Genomic DNA, 25,177 nt, shown 5'->3' with positions numbered 1-25,177 from the left:
AGTATGGATCGATTCACTAGGAAGCGGGTGGGATGTGGGAAGTCTGGACTCACATCCATGTGTATGGGGGACTGCCCGAAAAAAATCGGGAGTAGTAGGCAAGCATGCATTTGCCCCACTGGCAGCGCAGCATGTTTTTCAAAGGGGCAAAGTTACTTGCCCATTTTTTGCTTTACTTCCACCCCAGGCCCTATACATGATCAGAAACACCTAATCGCAGAAATGAAATCCACCCTGAAATCTATTCATGTGCCACTAACACTGATATCTCTCCTGGCATTGGTACAATCGGGTAATGCCGACTGCCAGAGAGAGCCCACTGCACTAAAGGAAGCAAGACCCGTGTATGAGTTACACAGGTCCTGTGGCTGGCGGCCTTCACGTCTACCATTAATAAGCCACGGAACCTGTGTAACTCATACGTGGCCCCGATTACAGGGATAGTATAGCAGCCCTATCTTAGAGACCGATATCTGTTGTAAAAGAGAATAAACGTATCCTCCTTGGATATCACTGACATGAGCGCAAAGCAACATAAGCGGGATGTAACGTGACATCACACAGCAGAGGCGCCATGAACACGTCACGCCGTAGAATTACAGCAATTACACGGTACCTTTCTTGGGATCCGCGGGTTTTATGTAGTAAGGGAGGCTCTTCATTGACCCTCGTAATTCTTGTTTCAATGCCAGCATATATTCCACCTCCTCGCCTGTCTGCAGAGGTACGGGCTTAAAGTCCAAGGCCTAGTGCAAGAAGATGACATCACTAACACATCTCACTTTCATCTGAGACAGGGTAGAAGAGTCAGCACACACGGCATATGGCACGGCAGCACTAGGCCTTTCCCCAGCAACATGTTTCGGCAAAGGACTGATCTGTCTGCTATGTAAAAACTATTTAAACTAATTTAGCATGGATCAGTAAAACCTCGGCCTTTGCCATACCGCTGTCTACGGCTGCGTTCCTGATCACCTGAGGCCGCAGTGTCTGCGGCAGACGCCAGGTCACCAATGACTCCGCTGGGAGGTTACCCAATATATTAGGAGGTATCCAGACGGAGCATAGGAATGTGTTATTATATGAGTATCTACAAGCAATATGATCCATCAGTTATGTACTTCTAAAGCCCCATACACACTAGACGAGAAAATAAAAGATCTCGCTCAGAAGGGCCGATCTGAGCGAGATCTTTTACAATCTCGTCCAGTGTGTACACTCAATGTCGTTAACGATGCGCGCTCCTGCGCATCGGTAGCGACCCCCTCCCTGGTCTGATCGCTGCCTTACCGCCGGCATCGGTAATAGTGTATGCACTTGCAGATGCCGGCACTCCGCTATCTCCCCGCCGCCACCAATATCGGCGTCAGCGGGGATCGCCTAGTGTGTACCAGGCATAAGGGTAATATCTTATTTCTGAGGCACATATGCAGGAAATAATTACAAGGGCTACCCAACAAGCCACAGGACCGCAACACAGCGCTTCAGGAAAATGACCAATAACTGCAACATGCACTTGCTTTAGGTTTTGTTGCATGAAAGTCTCTTTTAGGACTAAAGGGCCCCATACACTTATATGACATGACGGTCCGTCATGTCGTCTAAGATTTCCCTTCAACCTCCCGACAGCCTCCCGGGCGGCAGGAGAGTATACGATACATCGTATGCGGACCTTTTGCATACGATGTATCTTATACGATCCCAGCCATTCCTGCGGGATCCGACATATCACGAGTGCAGCACTTGTGACATATCGGATCTAGGGTGATCCGATCCGATGCTCACGGGAACGCGCATCGGATCGGGTGTAAAGCACAACGAAAATGCCCGATTTCACCCAATATATCGGCCCGAATGCCTGAATTGGGCTGAAATCGGGCATTATCGTTCTAGTGTATGGGGCCCTTTAGCCTGGGCCACGTTGCTCGATTATAATGTATAGTCTGCTGTTGCCAACCAAGATACACTAAGGGCGAGATTCAAATGTTATCGCCCTCTCCCGCCCGTAATCACACCCGCCGGGAGCTATTCAAATGTTGCTGCCAAAGGGCGCGACATCAGCATTTCAGCTTGCTACCTCCAGAGGTGCTAAGCTGAAATGTGTGAAAAGTGACCCGTCTGGGCACCCAAACAGGACTTTTTGCGTCACGCCCAATAGTTTAGTCCGGTTAAACCAGCAGGCTGCTGTGAGCGTAGTCAGCGGGCGCTGGAGACAATACAGCAGGTCTAAAGCAAGGATGCAAAGAGAAAATGAGCAAGTAACCGCGCACCTGGGCAAAGCCACACTGTACTGCGAGGGGGGGGCTCAGATTTTAAATCAGTGAGATTTAGATTTGGGTGGGGTGTATTCAAGCTCACATCTAAATCGCAATGTAAAAATGCAGTTGTCCAGTATTTTGCCTGCATGCAAAAAATATATATGTATTTGCCCCCCTTGCACTGCTGCATAGTGTGTCCAGGTGCAAAGTTATTTGCTCGTTTTTCACAACTCAGAAGCTCATACAGCATCGGAGGCGAAAAACTGGAGGATTTGGGTGATTTTTCCTGATGCATCACTGATAAAAAAAATTTACGGGGGTATGTGTTTTTGCCGCCGAGGACCCGGAAAGACGGAGCTTATAGGGGATTTTTTTCCCCCGCCCGTTACTGTCCCATGCCCGCAGCAGCAGGCTGGGACTGCAGTGAGGGCGCCCTGGAACAGTTCCCTGTCTGCACCGGGAGCTCTCAGGAACCGGCACCGAATGCAGTAACACAAAAACCCGGATATGCCGCAGCTCGTGTCACTTTATAGGGTCTAATAATATAGCCCTGGTACATTACCCGCAGTAACTGAATATCCTCCTAGGACAGTGGTTCTTAAACTTGCCCAGGACAGCTCATGTTTCCCAAGTCACCCAGCAGGATCACAGGTGCACTCATTACTCACTGACACATTTCCCAGGTCACCCAGCAGGTGCACAGGTGTACTCATTACTCACTGACACATTTCTCAGGTCACCCAGCAGGTGCACAGGTGTACTCATTACTCACTGACACATTTCCCAGGTCACCCAGCAGGTGCACAGGTGTACTCATTACTCACTGACACATTTCTCAGGTCACCCAGCAGCAGCACAGGTGTACTCATTACTCACTGACACATTTCTCAGGTCACCCAGCAGCAGCACAGGTGCACTCATTACTCACTGACACATTTCCCAGGTCACCCAGCAGTAGCACAGGTGTACTCATTCCTCACTGACACATTTCCCAGGTCACCCAGCAGCAGCACAGGTGCACTCATTACTCACTGACACATTTCCCAGGTCACCCAGCAGTAGCACAGGTGCACTCATTACTCACTGACACATTTCTCAGGTCACCCAGCAGGTACACAGGTGTACTCATTACTCACTGACACATTTCTCAGGTCACCCAGCAGGTGCACAGGTGTACTCATTACTCACTGACACATTTCCCAGGTCACCCAGCAGGTACACAGGTGTACTCATTACTCACTGACACGTTTCCCAGGTCACCCAGCAGCAGCACAGGTGTACTCATTACTCACTGACACATTACCCAGGTCACCCAGCAAGTGCACAGGTGTACTCATTACTCACTGACACATTTCCCAGGTCACCCAGCAGGTGCACAGGTGTACTCATTCCTCACTGACACATTTCCCAGGTCACCCAGCAGCAGCACAGGTGTACTCATTACTCACTGACACCTTTCTCAGGTCACCCAGCAGGGGCACAGGTGTACTCATTACTCACTGACACCTTTCTCAGGTCACCCAGCAGCAGCACAGGTTAACTCATTACTCACTGACACATCTCCCAAGTCACCCAGCAGGTGCACAGGTGTACTCATTACTCACCGACACCTTTCTCAGGTTACCCAGCAGCAGCACAGGTGCACTCATTCCTCCCTGACACATTTCCCAGGTTACCAAGCAGGAGCACAGGTGTACTCATTACTCACTGACACCTTTCTCAGGTCACCCAGCAGCAACACAGGTGTACTCATTACTCACTGACACCTTTCTCAGGTCACCCAGCAGCAGCACAGGTGTACTCATTACTCACTGACACCTTTCTCAGGTCACCCAGCAGCAGCACAGGTGTACTCATTACTCACTGACACATTTCCCAGGTCACCCAGCAGGTGCACAGGCGTACTCATTACTCACTGACACCTTTCTCAGGTCACCCAGCAGCAGCAGCAGCACAGGTGCACTCATTACTCACTGACACATTTCCCAGGTCACCCAGCAGTAGCACAGGTGCACTCATTACTCACTGACACATTTCTCAGGTCACCCAGCAGGGGCACAGGTGTACTCATTACTCACTGACACGTTTCCCAGGTCACCCAGCAGGTGCACAGGTGTACTCATTACTCAGTGACACATTTCCAAGGTCACCCAGCAAGTGCACAGGTGTACTCATTACTCAGTGACACATTTCCAAGGTCACACAGCAGGTGCACAGGTGTATTCAGTACTCACTGACACATTTCCCAGGTCACTCAGCAGGTGCACAGGTGTACTCATTACTCACTGACACCTTTCTCAGGTCACCCAGCAGGTGCACAGGTGTACTCATTCCTCACTGACACATTTCCCAGGTCACCCAGCAGCAGCACAGGTGTACTCATTACTCACTGACACCTTTCTCAGGTCACCCAGCAGGGGCACAGGTGTACTCATTACTCACTGACACCTTTCTCAGGTCACCCAGCAGCAGCACAGGTGTACTCATTACTCACTGACACATTTCCCAGGTCACCCAACAGGTGCACAGGTGTACTCATTACTCACTGACACATTTCCCAGGTCACCCAGCAGGAGCACAGGTGTACTCATTAGTCACTGACACATTTCCCAAGTCACCCAGCAGGTGCACAGGTGTACTCATTACTCACTGACACGTTTCCCAGGTCACCCAGCAGGTGCACAGGTGTACTCATTACTCAGTGACACATTTCCAAGGTCACCCAGCAGGTGCACAGGTGCACTCATTACTCACTGACACGTTTCCCGGGTCACCCAGCAGGTGCACAGGTGTACTCATTACTCAGTGACACATTTCCAAGGTCACCCAGCAGGGGCACAGGTGCACTCATTACTCACTGACACAAAGATCCACAGGTGGAGCTGATTATTTCACGTGTGATTATGTGAGGAGACCTGGAAAACATGAACTGTTTGGGGTCCTTAGGACTGAGTTTGAGAACCAATGCAGTATGAAAGTAGAAAACATTCCTGGAATTAATGAATTCTCCTATTATAGGAACTACTTGGTTTCAAAGCAGTTATGGCCTAATTAGAAAATCAGGGACAAAAGAAATAATCTAATAATTTATTGTATTTTCTATGTAGATTAAGGGGTATATTCAATTAAGGTCCTGTCGAATTTGGCCCCGTTTCACTCAAAAGTACGTGAATCGGCAGCTATACCGCCGATTCACGTACTATTCGACAAATCGAATTCCACGACTTGTCAAATAAAAACTGCTGGGATTGAATAGGTCGAATCAGGATTCAACCTTAAAAAGTTGAAAACTGACGCCTTTTCGACAGACGGCAGCTTTCGACCCTTATTGAATATACCCCTAAAAGTCTGAAATTAAGGACAACTTTTGACGGTAAAGGGATAGTTTTATCACAGGTGATTACTGGGGCCACATAATTAAATGTTACGTTTTTCGACTTCAGCATTAAATAAAATATATCTGAATTTATAATATGAGTCTACATATACAAGTTACTGAGACAGGATTCAGGTGAGAACATCCCTCGATTTAATACTCTTCATTTTATTTAGCTGCACTTCAATCGTACAACATTGCAGGAACAGATTATTTTAAAGCCTAAAAATAAGAATTTACTTACCGATAATTCTATTTCTCGTAGTCCGTAGTGGATGCTGGGGACTCCGTCAGGACCATGGGGTTTAGCGGCTCCGCAGGAGACAGGGCACAATAATAAAAGCTTTAGGATCAGGTGGTGTGCACTGGCTCCTCCCCCTATGACCCTCCTCCAAGCCTCAGTTAGGATACTGTGCCCGGACGAGCGAGCATAATAAGGAAGGATATTGAATCCCGGGTAAGACTCATACCAGCCACACCAATCACACCGTACAACCTGTGATCTGAACCCAGTTAACAGTATGATAACAACGAAGGAGCCTCTGAAAAGATGGCTCACAACAAGAATAACCCGATTTTTGTAACAATAACTATGTACAAGTATTGCAGACAATCCGCACTTGGGATGGGCGCCCAGCATCCACTACGGACTACGAGAAATAGAATTATCGGTAAGTAAATTCTTATTTTCTCTAACGTCCTAAGTGGATGCTGGGGACTCCGTCAGGACCATGGGGATTATACCAAAGCTCCCAAACGGGCGGGAGAGTGCGGATGACTCTGCAGCACCGAATGAGAGAACTCCAGGTCCTCCTCAGTCAGGGTGTGCCCCTGACCAAGTAGCAGCTCGGCAAAGTTGTAAAGCCGAGACCCCTCGGGCAGCCGCCCAAGATGAGCCCACTTCCTTGTGGAATGGGCTTTTACTGATTTTGGCTGTGGCAAGCCTGCCACAGAATGTGCAAGCTGAATTGTACTACAAATCCAGCGAGCAATCGTCTGCTTAGAAGCAGGAACACCCATCTTGTTGGGTGCATACAGGCTAAACAGCAAGTCAGATTTTCTGACTCCAGTCGTCCTGGAAACATATATTTTCAGGGCTCTGACAACGTCAAGTAACTTGGAGTCCTCCAAGTCCCTAGTAGCCGCAGGTACCACAATAGGTTGGTTCATGTGAAAAACAGAAAACACCTTAAGGAGAAATTGAGGACGAGTCCTCAATTCTGCCCTGTCAGAATGAAAAATTAAGTAAGGGCTTTTTTATGATAAAGCCGCCCATTCTGACACACACCTGGCTGAAGCCAGGGCTAATAGAATCTTCACCTTCCATGTGAAATATTTTAATTTCACAGTGGTGAGTGGATCAAACCAATGTGACTTTAGGAAACTCAAAACAACATTGAGATCCCAAGGTGCCACTGGGGGCACAAAAGGAGGCTGTATATGCAGTACCCCTTTTACAAACGTCTGAACTTCAGGCACTGAAGCCAGTTCTTTCTGGAAGAAATTCGACAGGGTCGAAATTTGAACCTTAATGGACCCTAATTTTAGGCCCATAGACAGTCCTGTTTTCAGGAAATGTAGGAAACGACCCAGTTGGAATTCCTCTGTAGGGACCTTCTTGGCCTCACACCACGCAACATATTTTCGCCCAATGCGGTGAAAATGTTTTGCGATTACATCCTTCCTGGCTTCGACCAGGGTAGGGATGACTTCATCTGGAATGCCCTTTCAGGATCCGGCGTTCAACTGCCATGCCGTCAAACGCAGCCGCGGTAAGTCTTGGAACAGACAAGGCCCCTGCTGGAGCAGGTCCTCTCTTAAAGGTAGAGGCCACGGTTCTTCCGTGAGCATCTCTTGAAGTTCCGGGTACCAAGTCCTTCTTGACCCATCCGGAACCACGAGTATCGTTCTTACTCATCTCCTTCTTATGATTCTCAGTACTTTTGGTATGAGATGCATAGGAGGGAACACATACCCTGACTGGTACACCCACAGTGTTACCAGAGTGTCCACCGCTATTGCCTGAGGCTCCCTTGACCTGGCGCAATATCTGTCTAGTTTTTTGTTCAGGCGGGACGCCATCATGTCCACCTTTGGTTTTTCCCAACGGTTTACAATCATGTGGAAGACTTCCCGCTGAAGTCCGCACTTTCCCGGGAGGAGGTTATGCCTGCTGAGGAAGTCTGCTTCCCAGTTTTCCACTCCCGGAATTAACACTGCTGAGAGTGTTATCACATGATTTTTCGCCCAGCGAAGAATCCTTGCAGTTTCTGCCATTTCCCTCCTGCTTCATGTGCCGCCCTGTCTGTTTACGTGGGCGACTGCCGTGATGTTGTCCCACTGGATCAATACCGGCTGACCTTGAAGCAGAGGTCTTGCTAAGCTTAGAGCCTTGTAAATTGCCCTTAGCTCCAGTATATTTATGTGGAGAGAAGTCTCCAGACTTGATCACACTCCCTGGAAATTTTTTCCTTGTGTGACTGCTCCCCAGCCACTCAGGCTGGCATCCGTGGTCACCAGGACCCAGTCCTGAATGTCGAATCTGCGGCCCTTTCATAGATGAGCACTCTGCAGCCACCGCAGAAGAAAACACCCTTGTCCTTGGAGACAGGGTTATCCGCTGATGCATCTGAAGATGCGATCCGGACCATTTTCCCAGCAGATTCCACTGAAAGGTTCTTGCGTGAAATCTACCGAATGGGATCGCTTTGTAAGAAACCACCATTTTTCACAGGACCCTTGTGCAATGATGCACTGATACTTTTCCTGGTTTTAGGAGGTTCCTGACTAGCTCGGATAACTCCCTGGCCTTCTTCTCCGGGAGAAAACATCCTTTTCTGGACTGTGTCCAGAATCATTCCTAGGAACATTAGACGTGTCGTCGGAAAAGCTGCGATTTTGGAATATTTAGAAACCACTCGTGCTGTCGTAGAACTACTTGAGATAGTGCTACTCCGACCGCCAACTGTTCTCTGGACCTTGCCCTTATCAGGAAAGCGTCCATATTTCTTTTAGGAAGAATCATCATTTCGGCCATTACCATGGTAAAGACCCGGGGTGCCGTGGACAATCCAAACGGCAGCGTCTGAACTGATAGTGACAGTTCTGTACCACGAACCTGAGATACCCTTGGTGAGAAGGGCAAAATTTGGACATGTAGGTAAGCGTCCCTGATATCCAGTGACACCATATCGTCCTGGTTCGCTATCACTGCTCTGAGTGACTCCATCTTGATTTGAACCCTTGTATGTAATTGTTCAAATCTTTTAGATCTCACCGAGCCGTTTGGCTTCAGTACCACAATATAGTGTGGAATAATATCCCTTCCCTTGTTGTAGGAGGGGTACTTTGATTATCACCTGCTGGGAATACAGCCTGTGAATTTTTCCCCAATACTGCCTCCCTGTCGGAGGGAGACGTTGGTAAAGCAGACTTCAGGAACTTGTGAGGGGAAGACGTCTCGAATTTCCAATGTACACCTGGGATACTACGTGTAGGATCCAGGAGTCCACTTGCGAGTGAGCCCACTGCGTGCTGAAACTCTTGAGATGACCCCCCACCGCACCTGAGTCGCTTGTATGGCCCCAGCGTCATGCTGCGGACTTGGCAGAAGCTGTGGAGGACTTCTGTTCCTGGGAATGGGCTGCCTGCTGCAGTCTTCTTCCCTTTCCTCTAACCCTGGGCAGATATGACTGGCCTTTTGCCCGCCTGCCTTTATGGGTACGAAAGGACTGAGACTGAAAAGACTGTGTCCTTTTCTGCTGAGATGTGACTTGGGGTAACAAAAGTGGATTTTCCAGCTGTTGCCATGGCCACCAGGTCCGATGGACCGCCCCTTTATACGGCAATATCCATGTGCCGTCTGGAATCTGCATCACCTGACCACTGTCGTGTCTATAAACATCGTCTGGCAGATATGGACATCACATCTACTCTTGATGCCAGAATGCAAATATCCCTCTGCGCATCTCGCATATATAGAAATGCATCCTTAAAATGCTCTATAGTCAATAAAATATTGTTCCTGTCAAGGGTATCAATATTTTCAGTCAGGAAATCCGACCAAGCCCCCCCAGCGCTGCACATCCAGGCTGAGGCGATTGCTGGTCGTAGTATAACACCAGTATGTGTGTATATACTTTTTAGGATATTTTTCAGCTTCCTATCAGCTGGCTCCTTGAGGGCGGCCGTATCTGGAGACGGTAACGCCACTTGTTTTTATAAGCGTGTGAGCGCCTTATCCACCCTAAGGTGTGTTTCCCAACTCGCCCTCACTTCTGGCGGGAAAGGGTATACCTCCAATAATTTTCTATCGGAGGAAACCCACGTATCATCACACACTTTAATTTATCTGATTCAGGAAAAACTACAAGTAGATTATTCCCACCCTACATAATACCCTTATTTGTGGTACTTGTAGTATCAGAAATATGTAACACCTCCTTCATTGCCCTTAACATGTAACGTGTGGCCCTAAAGGAAAATACGTTCGTTTCTTCACCGTCGACACTGAAGTCAGTGTCCGTGTCTGTGTCGACCAACTGAGGTAAATGGGCGTTTTTACAAGCCCCTGACGGTGTCTGAGACGCCTGGACAGGTACTAATTTGTTTGCCGGCCGTCTCATGTCGTCAACCGACCTTGCATCGTGTTGACATTATCACGTAATTCCTAAATAAGCCATCCATTCCGGTGTCGACTCTCTAGAGAGTGACATCACCAATACAGGCAATTTGCTCCGCCTCCTCACCAACATCGTCCTCCTACATGTCGACACACACGTACCGACACACAGCACACACACAGGGAATGCTCTGATAGAGGACAGGACCCCACTAGCCCTTTGGGGAGACAGAGGGAGAGTTTGCCAGCACACACCAAAAACGCTATAATTATACAGGGACAACCCCTTATACAAGTGTTTTCCCTTATAGCATTTTCACATATGTAATCATATCGCCAAATAAGTGCCCCCCCTCTCTGTTTTAACCCTGTTTCTGTAGTGCAGTGCAGGGGAGAGCCTGGGAGCCTTCCTCACAGCAGAGCTGAGCAGGAAAATGGCGCCGTGTGCTGAGGAGAATAGGCCCCGCCCCCTAAAACGGCGGGCTCTTCTCCCGGAGTTTGTGAGATCTGGCAGGGGTTAAATACATCCATATAGCCTCAAGGGCTATATGTGATGTATTTTAGCCATAAAAAAGGTATAATATATTGCTGCCCAGGGCGCCCCCCCCAGCGCCCTGCACCCTCAGTGACCGCTGGTATGAAGTGTGCTGACAACAATGGCGCACAGCTGCAGTGCTGTGCGCTACCTTATGAAGACTGAAAGTCTTCTGCCGCCTGTTTCTGGACCTCTGGACCTCTTCAACTTCGGCATCTGCAAGGGGGGTCGGCGGCACGGCTCCGGGACGAACCCCAGGGTGAGACCTGTGTTCCGACTCCCTCTGGAGCTAATGGTGTCCAGTAGCCTAAGAAGCAAATCCATCCTGCACGCAGGTGAGTTTACTTCTCTCCCCTAAGTCCCTCGTAGCAGTGAGCCTGTTGCCAGCAGGACTCACTGAAAATAAAAAACCTAACTTAAACTTTTATTCTAAGCAGCTCAGGAGAGCCACCTAGATTGCACCCTTCTCGGCCGGGCACAAGAATCTAACTGAGGCTTGGAGGAGGGTCATAGGGGGAGGAGCCAGTGCACACCACCTGATCCTAAAGCTTTTATTATTGTGCCCTGTCTCCTGCGGAGCCGCTAAACCCCATGGTCCTGACGGAGTCCCCAGCATCCACTTAGGACGTTAGAGAAAAAAAGTTTAAAAAAATAGTGTCATCTCCGTTTTGGGGGAGTGCCGTGGTCAGTTTCCCTTCCTTCCAACGGGGATTTCCTGGCCTCTTGGTAGAAGCTACGGCGGCCGGCTTGCATGACCCCATTGCAGGGCCGTACTGCCCACCTGGCACTTCTGGCAAATGCAGCTCCCGGCTCTCTGTTTTGTCCCCCGCTGCCGCCGCAGTGCCCCATTGCTAAGCAATATGGGGGCGTGGACTAGCGGCACGCCCTCATATTGAAGCAACAGGGCACTACGGCACGCAATATGGGGACGTGGACTCGCGGCATGAACCCATTTGCAGTGTCCGCGCGCCCCTTTCTCGGAGCACGCCCCCCCGTTTACGCACACAGATGCCAGGGCCGGAAGGAGGCCCCAGTCCGTCCCTGACCTCATGTGTCACTCAGATGGCCGGTGGCGTCACAGGTAATCCGATGCGGAGTCCTAGAAGGCAGCACTGGATCACACACGCATGCAGGAGGAATGTACTTATACCAGACGCCTCCTGCTGTGTATAGCTGCTGTGTATAGCTGCTGCGTGATGCACAATCCAACCACATCTGAGCCAGGCCCAACGTTAGGAAACACGCTGCATTCTGGCCACATTCAGGGAGTAGTATAAGGCAAAGGATATGTCCTGTTATCAACATCTAATAGCAAACAACAGGAACGGAAAGGGGATGGAGAAAGGCAACCAAATTCAGACAATCCCCCCCCCCATACCCCCCCCCAAAAAAAAGGCAACGCCAAAATCAGTCATACTTACGGGGAACAAAGGGGGAGGCTGAAGGGTGGGTGGAGGTAAGGTTTCACCCCGTCCTATGCCCACAGCCTGAATGTTAAATGTCATCTGACCCCGCCCAAGACCTCTGCCTCTTCCTGCCATCTTGGGAGCGGTATTTGGCTAGAACCAAATAAATCCGACCTGCATGTAAAAGAGACACAATGGTTACAGGTCATCACTAGACGTACCACACTCTACTTCATTGCTACGTGGCCTATGTCAGCAGATAAGCTAGGGATTCTCTCAGAGGCACAAGTAACAGTGTTGAGTGATATATGATATGTAGCCTGATTCAGAGATGTACGTTAACTCGATGTTAACGCACATCACCGATGGTTTCAGATCTGATCATGGCCCTCATTCCGAGTTGATCACTCGCTAGCTGCTTTTAGCAGCCGTGCAAACGCATAGTCGCCGCCCACGGGGGAGTGTATTTTCGCTTTGCAGGAGTGCGAACGCCTGTGCAGCCGAGCGGCAGCAAACACATTTTGTGCAAAACTAGACCAGCCCTGTAGTTACTTATCCTGTGCGATGAGGTCCCGGTATTGACGTCAGACACCCGCCCAGCAAACACCCGGCCACGCCTGCGTTTTTCCAAACACTCCCAGAAAATGGTCAGTTGACACCCAGAAACTCCCACTTCCTGTCCGTCCGGCAGTGCGACTGGAAGCGTCGCTAGAACCTGTGCAAAACCACAAAGCTCTTTGTACTTGTACAACGCGCCTGCGCATTGCGGGGCATGCGCAGATTAGCCCCGTTCTGCCACAATCGCTGCGAAAATCCGTAGCGAGCGATCAACTCGGAATGACCCGCCATGTCCAGATCTTGCTCTGCGACATTGCTCACAGTGCCTGGATGCCGCAGAATGTCAATCATCCGTTTAGGGGCAGGACGAAGGCGGCAATGGTGAGTATATGACAAAATGGGGGCGTGTCAGTTGTGCTTTGTAGGCGTTCCGAGGCCGGGTTGTATCTTCCGATGTGTACTTACTGGCCTCTGCAGTGTGTTTACACTCACTATCCTGAGTAACCTCAGACGGCCGATGGTCACACAGTTTATCCCACGTGCGTCCTCTGACGCAGCAGGGGTCACAGAAGTCGGCAGTGGGTGTGTTTGAACTCGAGAGGCTTCCTGCAGCTGTTGCATATGGCGGAGCACTTAGCATCCACCTATGGATCAGCCCCACAGTAATGTTATTCTGGAATGGGGGAGGGGGGCGGCGGGGGTAGTCACTAGAAAAAGAGGGCGATAAGTGTGCAGACTAGATGAGGGTGGCAAGGGGGTGGCACGGGAATTTGGTAAGCTTGTCTAAAGAGGGGAGTTTTTAGGACACCTGAAAGCTTAGACGGTAGGAGAACCCAGCAAGAACGTGAGCTGCAGATCCCTGGCATGTAAGGCAGCTTTGTTATGGATTTTGTATGTCAGTGGATGTATTATATACTTGTAGCAACCCACCCTATGATTTTATAGAATATACTTGACAAATGATAGCTAGAAGCTATTTGGTTGCTATGGGCAACTTCACTCTATAGAAGGCTTGATAAATCTCCCCCACAGTTTCCTTGTCTCTTGGAATATTGGCACTTACCTGACCTGTCTGCAGACCGCCGTATCCGCTCACTATGCCGCCTATCCGCGGGCGCCCAGTTGTGATGTCAGTCACCAGCGGTCGCTGCAGCCAGTGTACAGGAGGTCGGGGGGCCACCCAAACACACAGTTAGATATGCAGATAACATGAAGAGACAGAAGGATTTGAGTAAGCCTACAGTACATCCACAGCAGATCTGTGGTCAGTTCTCCAAGATGTTTGGAACAACCTCCCTGCCGAGTTCCTTCAAAAACTGTGTGCGAGTGTACCTAGAAGAAGTGATGATTTTGAAGGAAAAGGGTGATCACACCAAATAATGGTTTGATTTAGATTTCTCTTCTGTTCATTCACTGTGTATTTTGTTAATTGATAACAATAAACTATTAACACTTCTATTTTTGAAAGCATTCTTACTTTGCAGCATTTTATCCACACCTGCCTAAAACTTTTGCACAGCACTGCGTATCTGCAGATATATCAGGCTTCAGCTGTGCTGTAGGGCCTGTGCAATATATGATGTACACAGCAGCCGATTCACAAAATATACAGTATATATCATCCGTTCAACAGAAAAGACGCTATATCATCTAGTAGGGGCTGATTCTGAGTCGGATATAAAGTGGCTGTATTTGCAGAAGGCAGATTTACTACTGTATGCAAAAGCTAGGATCCGTAAGGCTTCAAGCGGGCAGCAGCTCCAACCACTGTTTTTCTGCCCACAGCTACAATCATCATTAGTAGTAGCGTATATAAAGTGTTAATGTTCTAAGGAGGGAGTTTCATACTTGCCTACTTTAAATATCTCCTATCTGGGAGAAGCCTGGAGAGGAGACGCTGCAGGAGACTTTGGGGGGCGGGGCCGGGCTGTGACATCATGCGATCTGTGTCATTTTAACCCCTTCCCCACACCACGGACTCGCGAATATGGGAATGTATCTCTTTATCTTGCCCGCATCACTAGCGTGCGAGCAGGATGCGGGAGACCTGCCTACTCTTCCGGGGGTGCGGGGTGCTACCCCCAAAAAACGGGAGACTCCCGCAGCTTCCGGGAGGGTAGGCAAGTATAGGGTGTTCTGATATACACTACACTTACAGATGGACCGACATATGATGGGTTAGATGGCTTTGCAGAATGAAGTTCTGTATTGACATTGAGACAGGGTCAGGGCTGCAGATGTAGCAGACGCATGCTCTGTATGCTGAAACTCAATATTTGCATCCATGCGAAGAGATCCACCCAACTCAGAACCTGCCCAAGTCTGTGTCACCGCTGTACCTCCCGTATAAGCCCGTGTGCGCACGTGATGAAGAATGAAGACCCGCAGGACTCAAGTGACTCATCTTGTATTACAAGTGAGTCATTGTTCTTTACATTTATTTAGTAATTCAGTAGATGTCCAAAATGCATTTGCTAAAGCTCGACGGGGGCAGGTGGGCAATAAACGGCCCCTCAGCTGCTGTTGAACTACAAATCACAGCATGCCCTGCATGTTTTAGCATGGCCAAACAGCAATCCTGTGACAAGGCAAACTGGGATGTGAAGTTCTACAGCATATGGAGGGTCAGTTATTGCCCACCCTTATGTCCTATCAACATGATAAACTGCAAATGGCTACAAGTGATCAGAAGCACATTTCCTAATGCACTGGTGCTCTATACAGGATAATATATAACATAGGGGCCGATTCAGCATCAGTCGCTATTGTGCTGAAATCGTAATGAAGCAATTTCAGCACGTGTGGATGCAGGTACACCAGTGCGCACATGTGCAAGGCCTTAAACTGTGTTTGCTTCAAAACGCTGTCTAAGTCCTGTCGGAAGGGAGGGGGGGGGGGGGGGAGAGGGGGCGTCGACGCCGCACTCTGTGGATGATGACACCGTCTGGGGGGCACGGTCCAGCCAACGCAGACGTGTCCGGACTGTGGTGGGGGCCGCGGCAGCTGTGTGACGTTACACGTAGCCACTGCGACCCAAAACATGGCGGCCCTCCATGTGTCTACGCAGCTAGGTTGCGCAGGCAGGGGGCTACCCTTATCATGCAAGCGCTTCACTGTTCGCATGTTAGCAGGAAGGGGGTGGGCGCGGCATGCGGGGCTGCCTTGGCCTGTGCTGTGAGCCCCCCGCATGTTAGTGTAATGAGTTGTATTTGTGCTGAATTAGGCCCATTTAAAGTCAAAAGAAGAAACACTGCTGCAATTTTATGCACTGGTTCAGGTCTAGTCACCTGTGGAACTACAAGTACAAGAATGCTCTGCCCGCCAGCTGATGGCATTGCGCTCTGGGACTTGCAGTTCTATTCCTACACCAGCTAGCTCCCTAATTCTGGACTGTTGTGCTGCACAATGCTATTAAATGACAAGTAGAAGCCACACATAACTGAGCCATATGTACACAAACGCATCCCACCAGTCCTCCTCCCCATGTTATCCCACATACAGCAGAGCATTACTCTCCAAGTATATTTACCTTCACCGCATGCTGCTTCCGCCACACATGGAACGCAGACCACTTCCGCCACTCTTGGAACGCAGGCAGTCGCCCAGGCGCACGCCGCTGACGTTTCACATGACCATTAGCTCGCCTACGTGCCCGTCCAATGTCGCGCAGCCAATCACAAGAGAGCCAGTGGGCGGGACAGAACGGGGAATCAAAGGTCCAGGGGAGCGTGTGGTTACCATGGTGATGAAATCTCTGTATGTCAGACCAGCAGCAGCATATTATTGCAGGCAGTGTGGAGGGGGGTGGGAGGTAATGAAAAGTATGGGAGAAGTGTAGGGTAACTTTTGGGGTGTTATGCAGAAGCTAATGGACATTTTACCCATTAAATTGTGCAAAGTCATCTAACCCCTTATATTGTTATCAGGTCGGTCCTACTACAAGTGTAGTGCAGGGCAGGGGTGCTCAACATCTGGCTCTCCAGCTGTTGTGAAACTACACATCCCAGCATGCCCTGCCACAGTTTTGCTATTAGGGGATGCTAAAATTGTGACAGGGCATGCTGGGATGTGTAGTTCCACAACAGCTGGAGAGCCTCATGTTAAGCACCCCTGGTGTAGTGTATATTAAAACACATACCTTATATAACTCTGATACCCTTTAAAAACCAGCCACACTCAGATCTCTTTATAACCTGATAATAATCCAGACTGGCATGCCATGAGAGTGACGTGCACAGCATCAGGAGTGTGTGGGGAGGGCGGGGGTAAGAGGGAGCTGCGGACAGGGTAAATGGGGGAAGAGAGGAGACCCCGGCTTTCCCCGGAACCAATATACTAGTTAATATTCATTGATAAAGATGTCTTTTGCGACGTGTCTGTCGACGGCGACTCCCTGATATCATCTTCTAGCGTGCCCTCTTATGGGACGAGCGAAACAACACTTGGTCTTGAAAATTCAATTGCAGGTTGCACTGTGTAGTTATAGGAGGGCTTCCAGCGGATTTGGCGTTTGGCGTCAAGATCTTCAAAGCGCAAACGTGCAAAGTTGCCAGGTGCATTTTTTACAGCATTTTGCCACTCTGTTCTACTTAGGGCAAGTTCTTCCCAGGTTCCACAAGACAGTTTTTTTTATTTTAATTATGTGTACATATTTACTAAGTAGGACAGCTTACAGGGGCAGTATGTGTATCTCCTACCCATTTATACTGCATTCAAGATGGCGTATTATTATTATTATTACCAGTTATTTATATAGCGCACACATATTCCGCAGCGCTTTACAGAGAATATTTGTCCATTCACATCAGTCCCTGACCCAGTGGAGCTTACAATCTATTCCCTACCACATGTACACACACGTACACACACACACACACACACACACACACACACACACACACACACACACACACACACACACACACACACACACATTCACGCTAGGGTTAATTTTTGTTGGGATCCAATTAACCTTCCAGTATATTTTTGGATTGTGGGAGGAAACCAGAGGGGTGTAGTATGGCTGACCGCCGGTCTCCTGACCGCCGGTCAGCTTACCGACGCCGGGATCCCGGCAGCATACCGACGCCGGGATCCCGGCGGGGAGGGGTGAGTGCAGCAAGCCCCTTGCGGGCTTGCTGCGCTCGCCACGCTGCGGGCTCGGTGGCGACCTGCGGTCGCCACGGGTTCTATTCCCACTCTATGGGTGTCGTGGACACCCACGAGTGGAAATAGTCCCTGTTGGTCGACATGCCGACCATCGGGATACTGAGCCGGCGGGATGGTGGAGGAGGTCATGTGACTGTCGGTCATCAAACCGCCGGTCACATGAATACCACCCAACCAGAGTACCCGGAGGAAACCCATGCAAGCACGGGGAGAATATACAAACTCCACACAGGTAGAGCCATGGTGGGAATCAAACCCATGACCTCGGTGCTGTGAGGCAGTAATGCTGACCACTACACCATCTGTACTGCCCATGGCATATGTACAGTACAGTGTAGATATCTTGCAGTTACTGGTACTTTTTGGGCTGACAGTAGCAACACAAGCGTCCAAGTGCTGCCCCCCCATACAAGTGCCGTCCCTAGGCACCTGCCTCACGGGCCTTATGGGAAACTTGCCATTGCCTATGTGTGTATTCAGTATATATACTTGCAGCCCTGTGGAATTTTATCATTTATGCTGTTCAGAAATAAATGTATTGCTATGCAGGGGCACACACCGGATTTCTGGAGAGGGTTTCTACATGTTTTATTTTAGAATGATTGTCGCTAGTCCATGAAGGAAGCATAATTAGCATGTAACAAGCTATAGGGGCTATTTATCATTCATTGTCAGTGCTATCGGGGCAGTTATATTGCAGTGCTCCCTGGACTGCATTGCAATATGCGATTACTTCATTTAAATGTATCAACATGCCCCCGCAGTGACACGGGCTGCGACAGGAGTCCGTCCCTGATGTGCTGTCAGGGCTTCTACATATGCGTATGCGCGGTCCTGCTGACTTCACATGCACAGCAGGCAGTTTCCGGCAGAGGGTTCCGAGGGAAACCTTCTGGCACTACATCCACCATGTGTAGCCCATCGGCTACAGCGGACTACCGCCATCCTCAGATGGCAGTAGCTGCGGGGACCAAGCTCGGGAATGCTTTGCATTCCTGAGATTGGTAAATCTCACAGTATGGCATCCCCCATAGAAACCCATGGGGGATGTGACTGCAGGTGGGAAAGGGGGATGTAGGTAACTTACTGGCTGTCGGGATTCCGGTGTTCAGGATCCCGACGCTGAAATTCCGACAGCCGGTAAAAAGCCGACGTTCGGAGTTCTGACCGCTCACCTGTATTCCCACTCGGGTGGTGGGTCCACCCGATGGAGTTCGCTCGCCACCGGGCCAGAAGCTTGATGAGCGCAGCAGTATTCCTGCCTATGCTATGGGGGTAGGCACAGCGCCTCTGGCATATGCTAAATGTGCTCCTAAAAAATAGCACTTATATAACGGAGTTGAGCAGAATAACATGGCTGCATGTACACTTGACACCGAGTATATTATTTTGCATTATTCTGTCTTGCTGAGCGACACAGGCTGTGGCTCTTGTGACAGAGATAAGAGACAATGGGGCTGGAGTTATATATCACGGGTGCTCTTCAGAGATAGACACATGAGAAATAGATGAGCTATTTATTAACCAGTATTTATATAGCGCCCACGTATCATGAAGGGCTTTAAAAAGAATACTGGATCCTTCACAGCAGCCCTGGCCCAATAGAGCTTGCAGTCTAAATTACCTACCACATGCACATATATAAATATTGGCCCTCATTCCGAGTTGATCGGTCGCAAGGCGAATTTAGCAGAGTTACACACGCTAAGCCGCCGCCTACTGGGAGTGAATCTTAGCTTCTTAAAATTGCGACCGATGTATTCGCAATATTGCGATTACACACCTCGTAGCAGTTTCTGAGTTGCTTCAGACTTACTCGGCATCTGCGATCATTTCAGTGCTTGTCGTTCCTGGTTGACGTCACAAACACACCCAGCGTTCGCCCAGGCACTCCCACCGTTTCCCCGGCCACTCCTGCGTTTTTTCCGGAAACGGTAGCGTTTTCAGCCACACGCCCCTGAAACGCCGTGTTTCCGCCCAGTAACACCCATTTCCTGTCAATCACATTACGATCGCCGGAGCGAAGAAAAAGCCGTGAGTAAAATTACTTTCTTCATAGTAAAGTTACTTGGCGCAGTCGCAGTGCGAACATTGCGCATGCGTACGAAGCGGATTTTCACTGCGATGCGATGAAAAATACCGAGCGAACGACTCGGAATGAGGGCCATAGTAAGACAATTAAACTGCCTCTATTTCAAGAGGAGGCGCACAAATGTCACAGAAATGGGGCATCTAGTTGGAATTAAACTAGTGACTCCAGTGCTGTGACGCAGCAATTCTAACCATTGTGCAACCATGCTTTCCATACATCAGGGAGAAAAAGCAGAATGGGGACAAGAAAACATGCTGTAATCCAGTTGTGATACAAGTATTGGGGAGGTGGGGTGGTCAGATTACCTTGCCAAATAAATGAGAGTGTTTTCAACGGCTATGGATCTAAAAGAGATTGTTTGGAGGACATGATTTAACAGTGATGCATTGATATATTTTAAATAACAGGAAGTAACCTGGATTTAGTGAAGGTGTGGTGGACCAGGTGTAGGGGAGGTGGTGTGGTGGACCGGATGTAGTAGACATGGTGCGGTGGACTGGATGTAGAAGATATGGTGTTGTGGACCAGATGTAGGGGAGGTGGTGTGGTGGAGCAGATGTAGAAGAGATGGGGGTAAATTTACTAAGATGGGAGTTCTATTTAAGATGGGATGTTGCCCATAGCAACCAATCAGATTCCAGGTATTATCTTCTGGAAGGTGCTAGATAAATGAGAAGTAGAATCTGATTGGTTGCTATTGGCAACATCCCATCTTAAATAGAACTCCCATCTTAGTAAATTTACCCCATGGTGTGCTGGATCACATGTAGGAAAAGTGGTGTGCTGGAACAGATGTAGGAGATATGGTGTGGTACACTAGATGTCCGAGAGATTGTGTGGTGGACTGGATGTAGAAGAAATGGTGTTGTGGACCAAATATAAGGGAGGTGGTGTGGCGGACCGGATGTAGTAGAGATGGTGTGGTGGACTGGATGTAGAAAAGATGGTGTGGTGGACCAAATGTAGGGGAGGTGGTGTGGTGGAGCGAATGTAGGAGAGATGGTGTGGTGGACAACATGTCGAGGAGATGGTGTGGTGGAACAGATGTAGGAGATATGGTATTGTAGACTGGATATAGGAGGTATGATGTTATAGACTGGATGTGGGAAAGATGGTTTGGTTAATCTGAGTGTAGTAGAGATTTTGCAGTTGACTGGATTCAGGGAAGATGGCGTAGTGGACTTGATTTAGGACAGATATGGTGGACTGCAGTGCTGGGCTAGAATAAGTGGAGGAGGTATGGTTGACTATATTTAGGAGAGAACTTGTAGTAAATTGGATCTATGAGAGATGGGGTCAAATGTAATAGATTTGCTATTCCGGCAAGATAGTCATTAAATTTAAAGTGCCAATTAGTTTAGGTTAGTTGTAATTTTTTTCCCATGGTGTGGTGGACTGGATTTAGGAAATGGTTTAGTGCATTAGATGTAGTATAGTTGTGGTGGACTGAATTTAGAGAAGATGTTGTGATAGACTTGACATATTAGTGATGTTGGAGTGGACTGCGATTAATGGAGGTGGGGCAAACTAGGTTTAGAAGAGATTAATTGGTGGGCTGGATGTAGGAGAGGTGGTATAGTAGAGTGAATTTAGGAGGGATGGTGTAGACAAGATATAAAGGATTGGTGTGTAGGATTGGGTTTGGAACACATGGTGTTTGGCTGCTTTTGGAGAAATGTGGTGGACTAGATTTAGGAGATGGTGTGGTGGGCTAGTCTTATGTGAGATGATGTGGTGGGCTGCATTTAGGACATGGGGGGTGATTCCGAGTTGTTCGCTCGTTATTTTTTTTCGCTACGGACTGATTAGTCACAAACTGCGCATGCGCAACGTTTGCAGTGCGCCTGCGCCAAGTAAATCAGCACAAAAGTTTGGTATTTTACTCACGGCGTAACAAAGTTTTTTCATCGTTCTGGTGATCAGAGTGTGATTGACAGGAAGTGGGTGTTTCTGGGCGGAAACTGGCCGTTTTATGGGAGTGTGCGGAAAAACGCAGGCGTTTCTGGGAAAAACGCGGGAGTGTCTGAAGAAACGGGGGAGTGTCTGGGCGAACGCTGGGTGTGTTTGTGACGTTAAACCAGGAACGAAACTGACTGAACTGATCGCAGTGTAGGAGTAAGTCTAGAGCTACTCAGAAACTGCTAAGAAATTTCTATTCGCAATTCTGCTAATCTTTTGTTCGTAATTCTGCTATGCTAAGATACACTCCCAGAGGGCGGCGGCTTAACGTGTGCAATGCTGCTAAAAGCAGCTAGCGAGCGAACAACTCAGAATGAGGGCCCTGGTGCGATGGGCTAGTCTTATGAGAGATGATGTTATGGGCTGTATTTAGAAGAGATGATTTGGTGGACTGGATGTAGGAGAGTTGGTGTGGACTGTATTTTTTTTTTAAATAGAGTTTGTTTATTCAAAAAAGGATCACAAATACAGACATATCGTTAGACATGGGAAATCGAATAATTCAGTACAGGCAATGCAACAGGTTATAGCATACGTGATCTCGAAAAAGTAAGGTATATTACGTCACATGTACAATTTCTCCCATTCTATTACTACACTCACGGTGCAATAAAAAAAACAGAAAAAAAAACATTCTAATGTCTGTAAACAGGTCGTAACTCTCATATTAAACATTTTAATTGTCTCCCCAATTATTTACCAATTACAGCTCCAACTAGTAGGCCGGAACATAGCCTACCAAAATTTCTAGAGCATAAAAAATAAACAAAAAAAAGGAAGAGAGAGAAAGAAAAAAACATCAAGGAGCAGTATTACAGTACAATTAGTGAGGTATATGAAGTAATGAGTAATGAGTAATATCACAACCTGGCCTTTTATGAACCTAGGACCCCCTCCGCCCCCAGGGCGCAGTACTCTCATAACACAAGAGCAGGGGAGGAGTATACAGAAGTAATCCAAGGGGACCATATTTTCTCATATTTGGAAATAGCATTGTTTTTCATGTATACATAGCGGTCTTTAAGGAGAGTGTCATTAACCAGTGCCTTAAAGGCTGATACAGAAGGGCAACGCGGGGCCATCCATGACCGTGCGATGCACACTTTGGCCAGGGCACAAATACTACAAGCATAAAGGCCCTCCCATCTGGACCCCGAAACAGGACCCCCTATTCCCAGTACACAGAATCTCGAGGTCAACCTACTCCCAGGCATCCCCGTGTGCTCCAGAATCGACCTGACCCCAGACCAGAATACCTGAATGGACGGACACTCCCACACAAGGTGCCAAAAGGACCCCCCATCGGCCCCACATTTAGGGCAAACAGCTGTAGTGTCGGCCCCAAACCTGGCCAACCGAGCCGGTGTCATATAGGATCTGTGCAAAATAAAGAGCTGTATTTGTTGAAATCGGAGTGACTTAGTCACCACACCCGGGTATTCCAGGGCAAGCTCCCAGTCCTCCTCGCCTATGGGGCCCAAATCACCCTCCCAGCGCTCACGTAGTCCCGAGAGAGGGTCTGTGTGAAGTATCCCCAATAAGTTCGAATATGTAAAAGAAATCACCCTAACCCGTCCCAGCGCGCTTAAAAAGGTCTTTATGGGGAAATGAAGGAGCGCCAGAGGTGAGTCCCGAAATTGTGATTGTAAGGCGTGTCGGAATTGTAGGAATCTAAAAAAATAAGAATTAGGTAGACCAAATTCCTCCTTTAACTGCTGAAACGATTTCAGCGTACCATCACTGTACAATTGGGATATGGAGACAATGGAGTATGGAGCCCACACCACCCCGCCCTCAAGAGCCCCCAACTCGGGTAGTGAAGTAGAGTGCCAGAGGGGAGTATCCGGGTCCAAGCCATCAAACCCAAGCATATTTTTCAGAGCAAGCCAGATCTTCATGGCCTGGAAGACAACAGGAGGAGAGTACCGAGAAACCTTCCCACTCAGCAAAACCTGCACCGGAGAGGCCCGGGTAGTAGCACCGGAGAAATGCCCATTGTAAAGTGCCGGCATCCCCGCCCTATATCCAGGTACTAAGGTGAGACAACTGGGACGCAAAGTAGTACAACTGAAAGTTGGGCAGGGCTAAACCACCATCAACCTTCAGCCTAGTGAGAGTATTCAGCTTTATCCTAGGCCTTTTGTTGGCCCATATTAAGGATGATAATATACCATTCAGTTTCCTAAAAAAGGACGGAAAGATATATACCGCGGATTGCAAGAGAATGTATAATAGTTTGGGTAGAATTATCATTTTAATTAGACTAACCCTGCCGGTCACTGTCAACGGAAGCTTGCACCAAGCTCTCGACTTGCGTATAATCAGTTGCGTCAGTGGGTCCAAATTCAGGGGTATAAAATCAGAAGGGTTATTCGTGATTTGAATTCCAAGATATTTAAACTGATCTGTCCAGCATAGCGGCAAGGGGAGCTTCGGGACCAAGGGAGGGGGACCAATGACGGGCATAATGAATGACTTGGGCCAGTTGATACGGAGACCAGAAAATCCGCCGAATTCCTCAATGACCTGCAACAGAATAGGCATGTCAACAGCATAATCATGTAGGAATATGAGCAGGTCATCCGCATAAAGGGCAATGTTGTCTATACAAGGGCCCGTGGTGATTCCCCCAATGCCCGGGTGTGTCCTAATCAGGCAGGCCAAAGGCTCTATGGCAATAGCAAATAGGGCAGGAGAGAGGGGGCACCCTTGTCTAGTACCCCGAGACAGGGTAAAGGAGGACGAAATATAACCATTTACCAAGATCCTGGCACACGGATTTTGATATAGCAGTCTGATCCATTGTATGAAGTTAGGTCCGAAGCCCATACAGTTCATAATTCCCCACAGGTAGGACCATTCAACGCTATCGAACGCCTTAGCCGCGTCCAAAGAGACCACGACCGAGTCCGAGGGGAAGGTATGTGGAGCTTGCAGAATAGTATACAGCCTGCGCAAATTAATAGACGTGGACATGCCCGGCATAAAGCCAGACTGGTCCTGATGTATTATGGACTTAATAACAGAGTTGAGCCGAACTGACAGAATCTTTGCCAGGATCTTAGCATCAGTAGGAATAAGGGAGATTGGCCTATAGGACTCCAAGAGGCGGGGGTCCTTGCCGGGCTTCGGCAGCACTATAATAACAGCCTCGGACATTGAGGGAGGAAGTTGATTAGCAGCAAACGTGTCCGTGAACATGG

At 48.7% G+C, this 25,177-nt stretch overlaps 1 protein-coding gene across 4 annotated transcripts in view; it reads right to left on the bottom strand.

Annotated features, from left to right (window-relative positions):
* Positions 1-25,177, bottom strand: part of POLR3GL (RNA polymerase III subunit GL) — a 188,489-nt gene that overhangs the window by 21,980 nt on the left and 141,332 nt on the right. Inside the window, exons 1-4 of one of the 4 annotated variants that reach the window (XM_063947139.1) lie at positions 16,284-16,362; positions 13,818-14,086; positions 12,212-12,370; positions 617-746 (exon numbers count right to left, since the gene is read on the bottom strand). In XM_063947139.1, coding sequence (XP_063803209.1) covers positions 617-746; positions 12,212-12,331 — 250 coding nt within the window. In that variant the 5' untranslated portion in view covers positions 12,332-12,370; positions 13,818-14,086; positions 16,284-16,362. Of the gene's footprint in view, positions 1-616; positions 747-12,211; positions 12,371-13,817; positions 14,087-16,283; positions 16,363-25,177 lie in introns of those variants that run through there. The other 3 variants (XM_063947140.1, XM_063947142.1, XM_063947141.1) reach the window with 3 other exon arrangements.

This window comes from Pseudophryne corroboree, chromosome 12, assembly GCF_028390025.1.
Source record: "Pseudophryne corroboree isolate aPseCor3 chromosome 12, aPseCor3.hap2, whole genome shotgun sequence".
In the NCBI taxonomy this organism is placed as follows: Eukaryota; Metazoa; Chordata; class Amphibia; order Anura; family Myobatrachidae; genus Pseudophryne; species Pseudophryne corroboree.
This window is presented reverse-complemented; position numbering and strand designations above follow the sequence as displayed.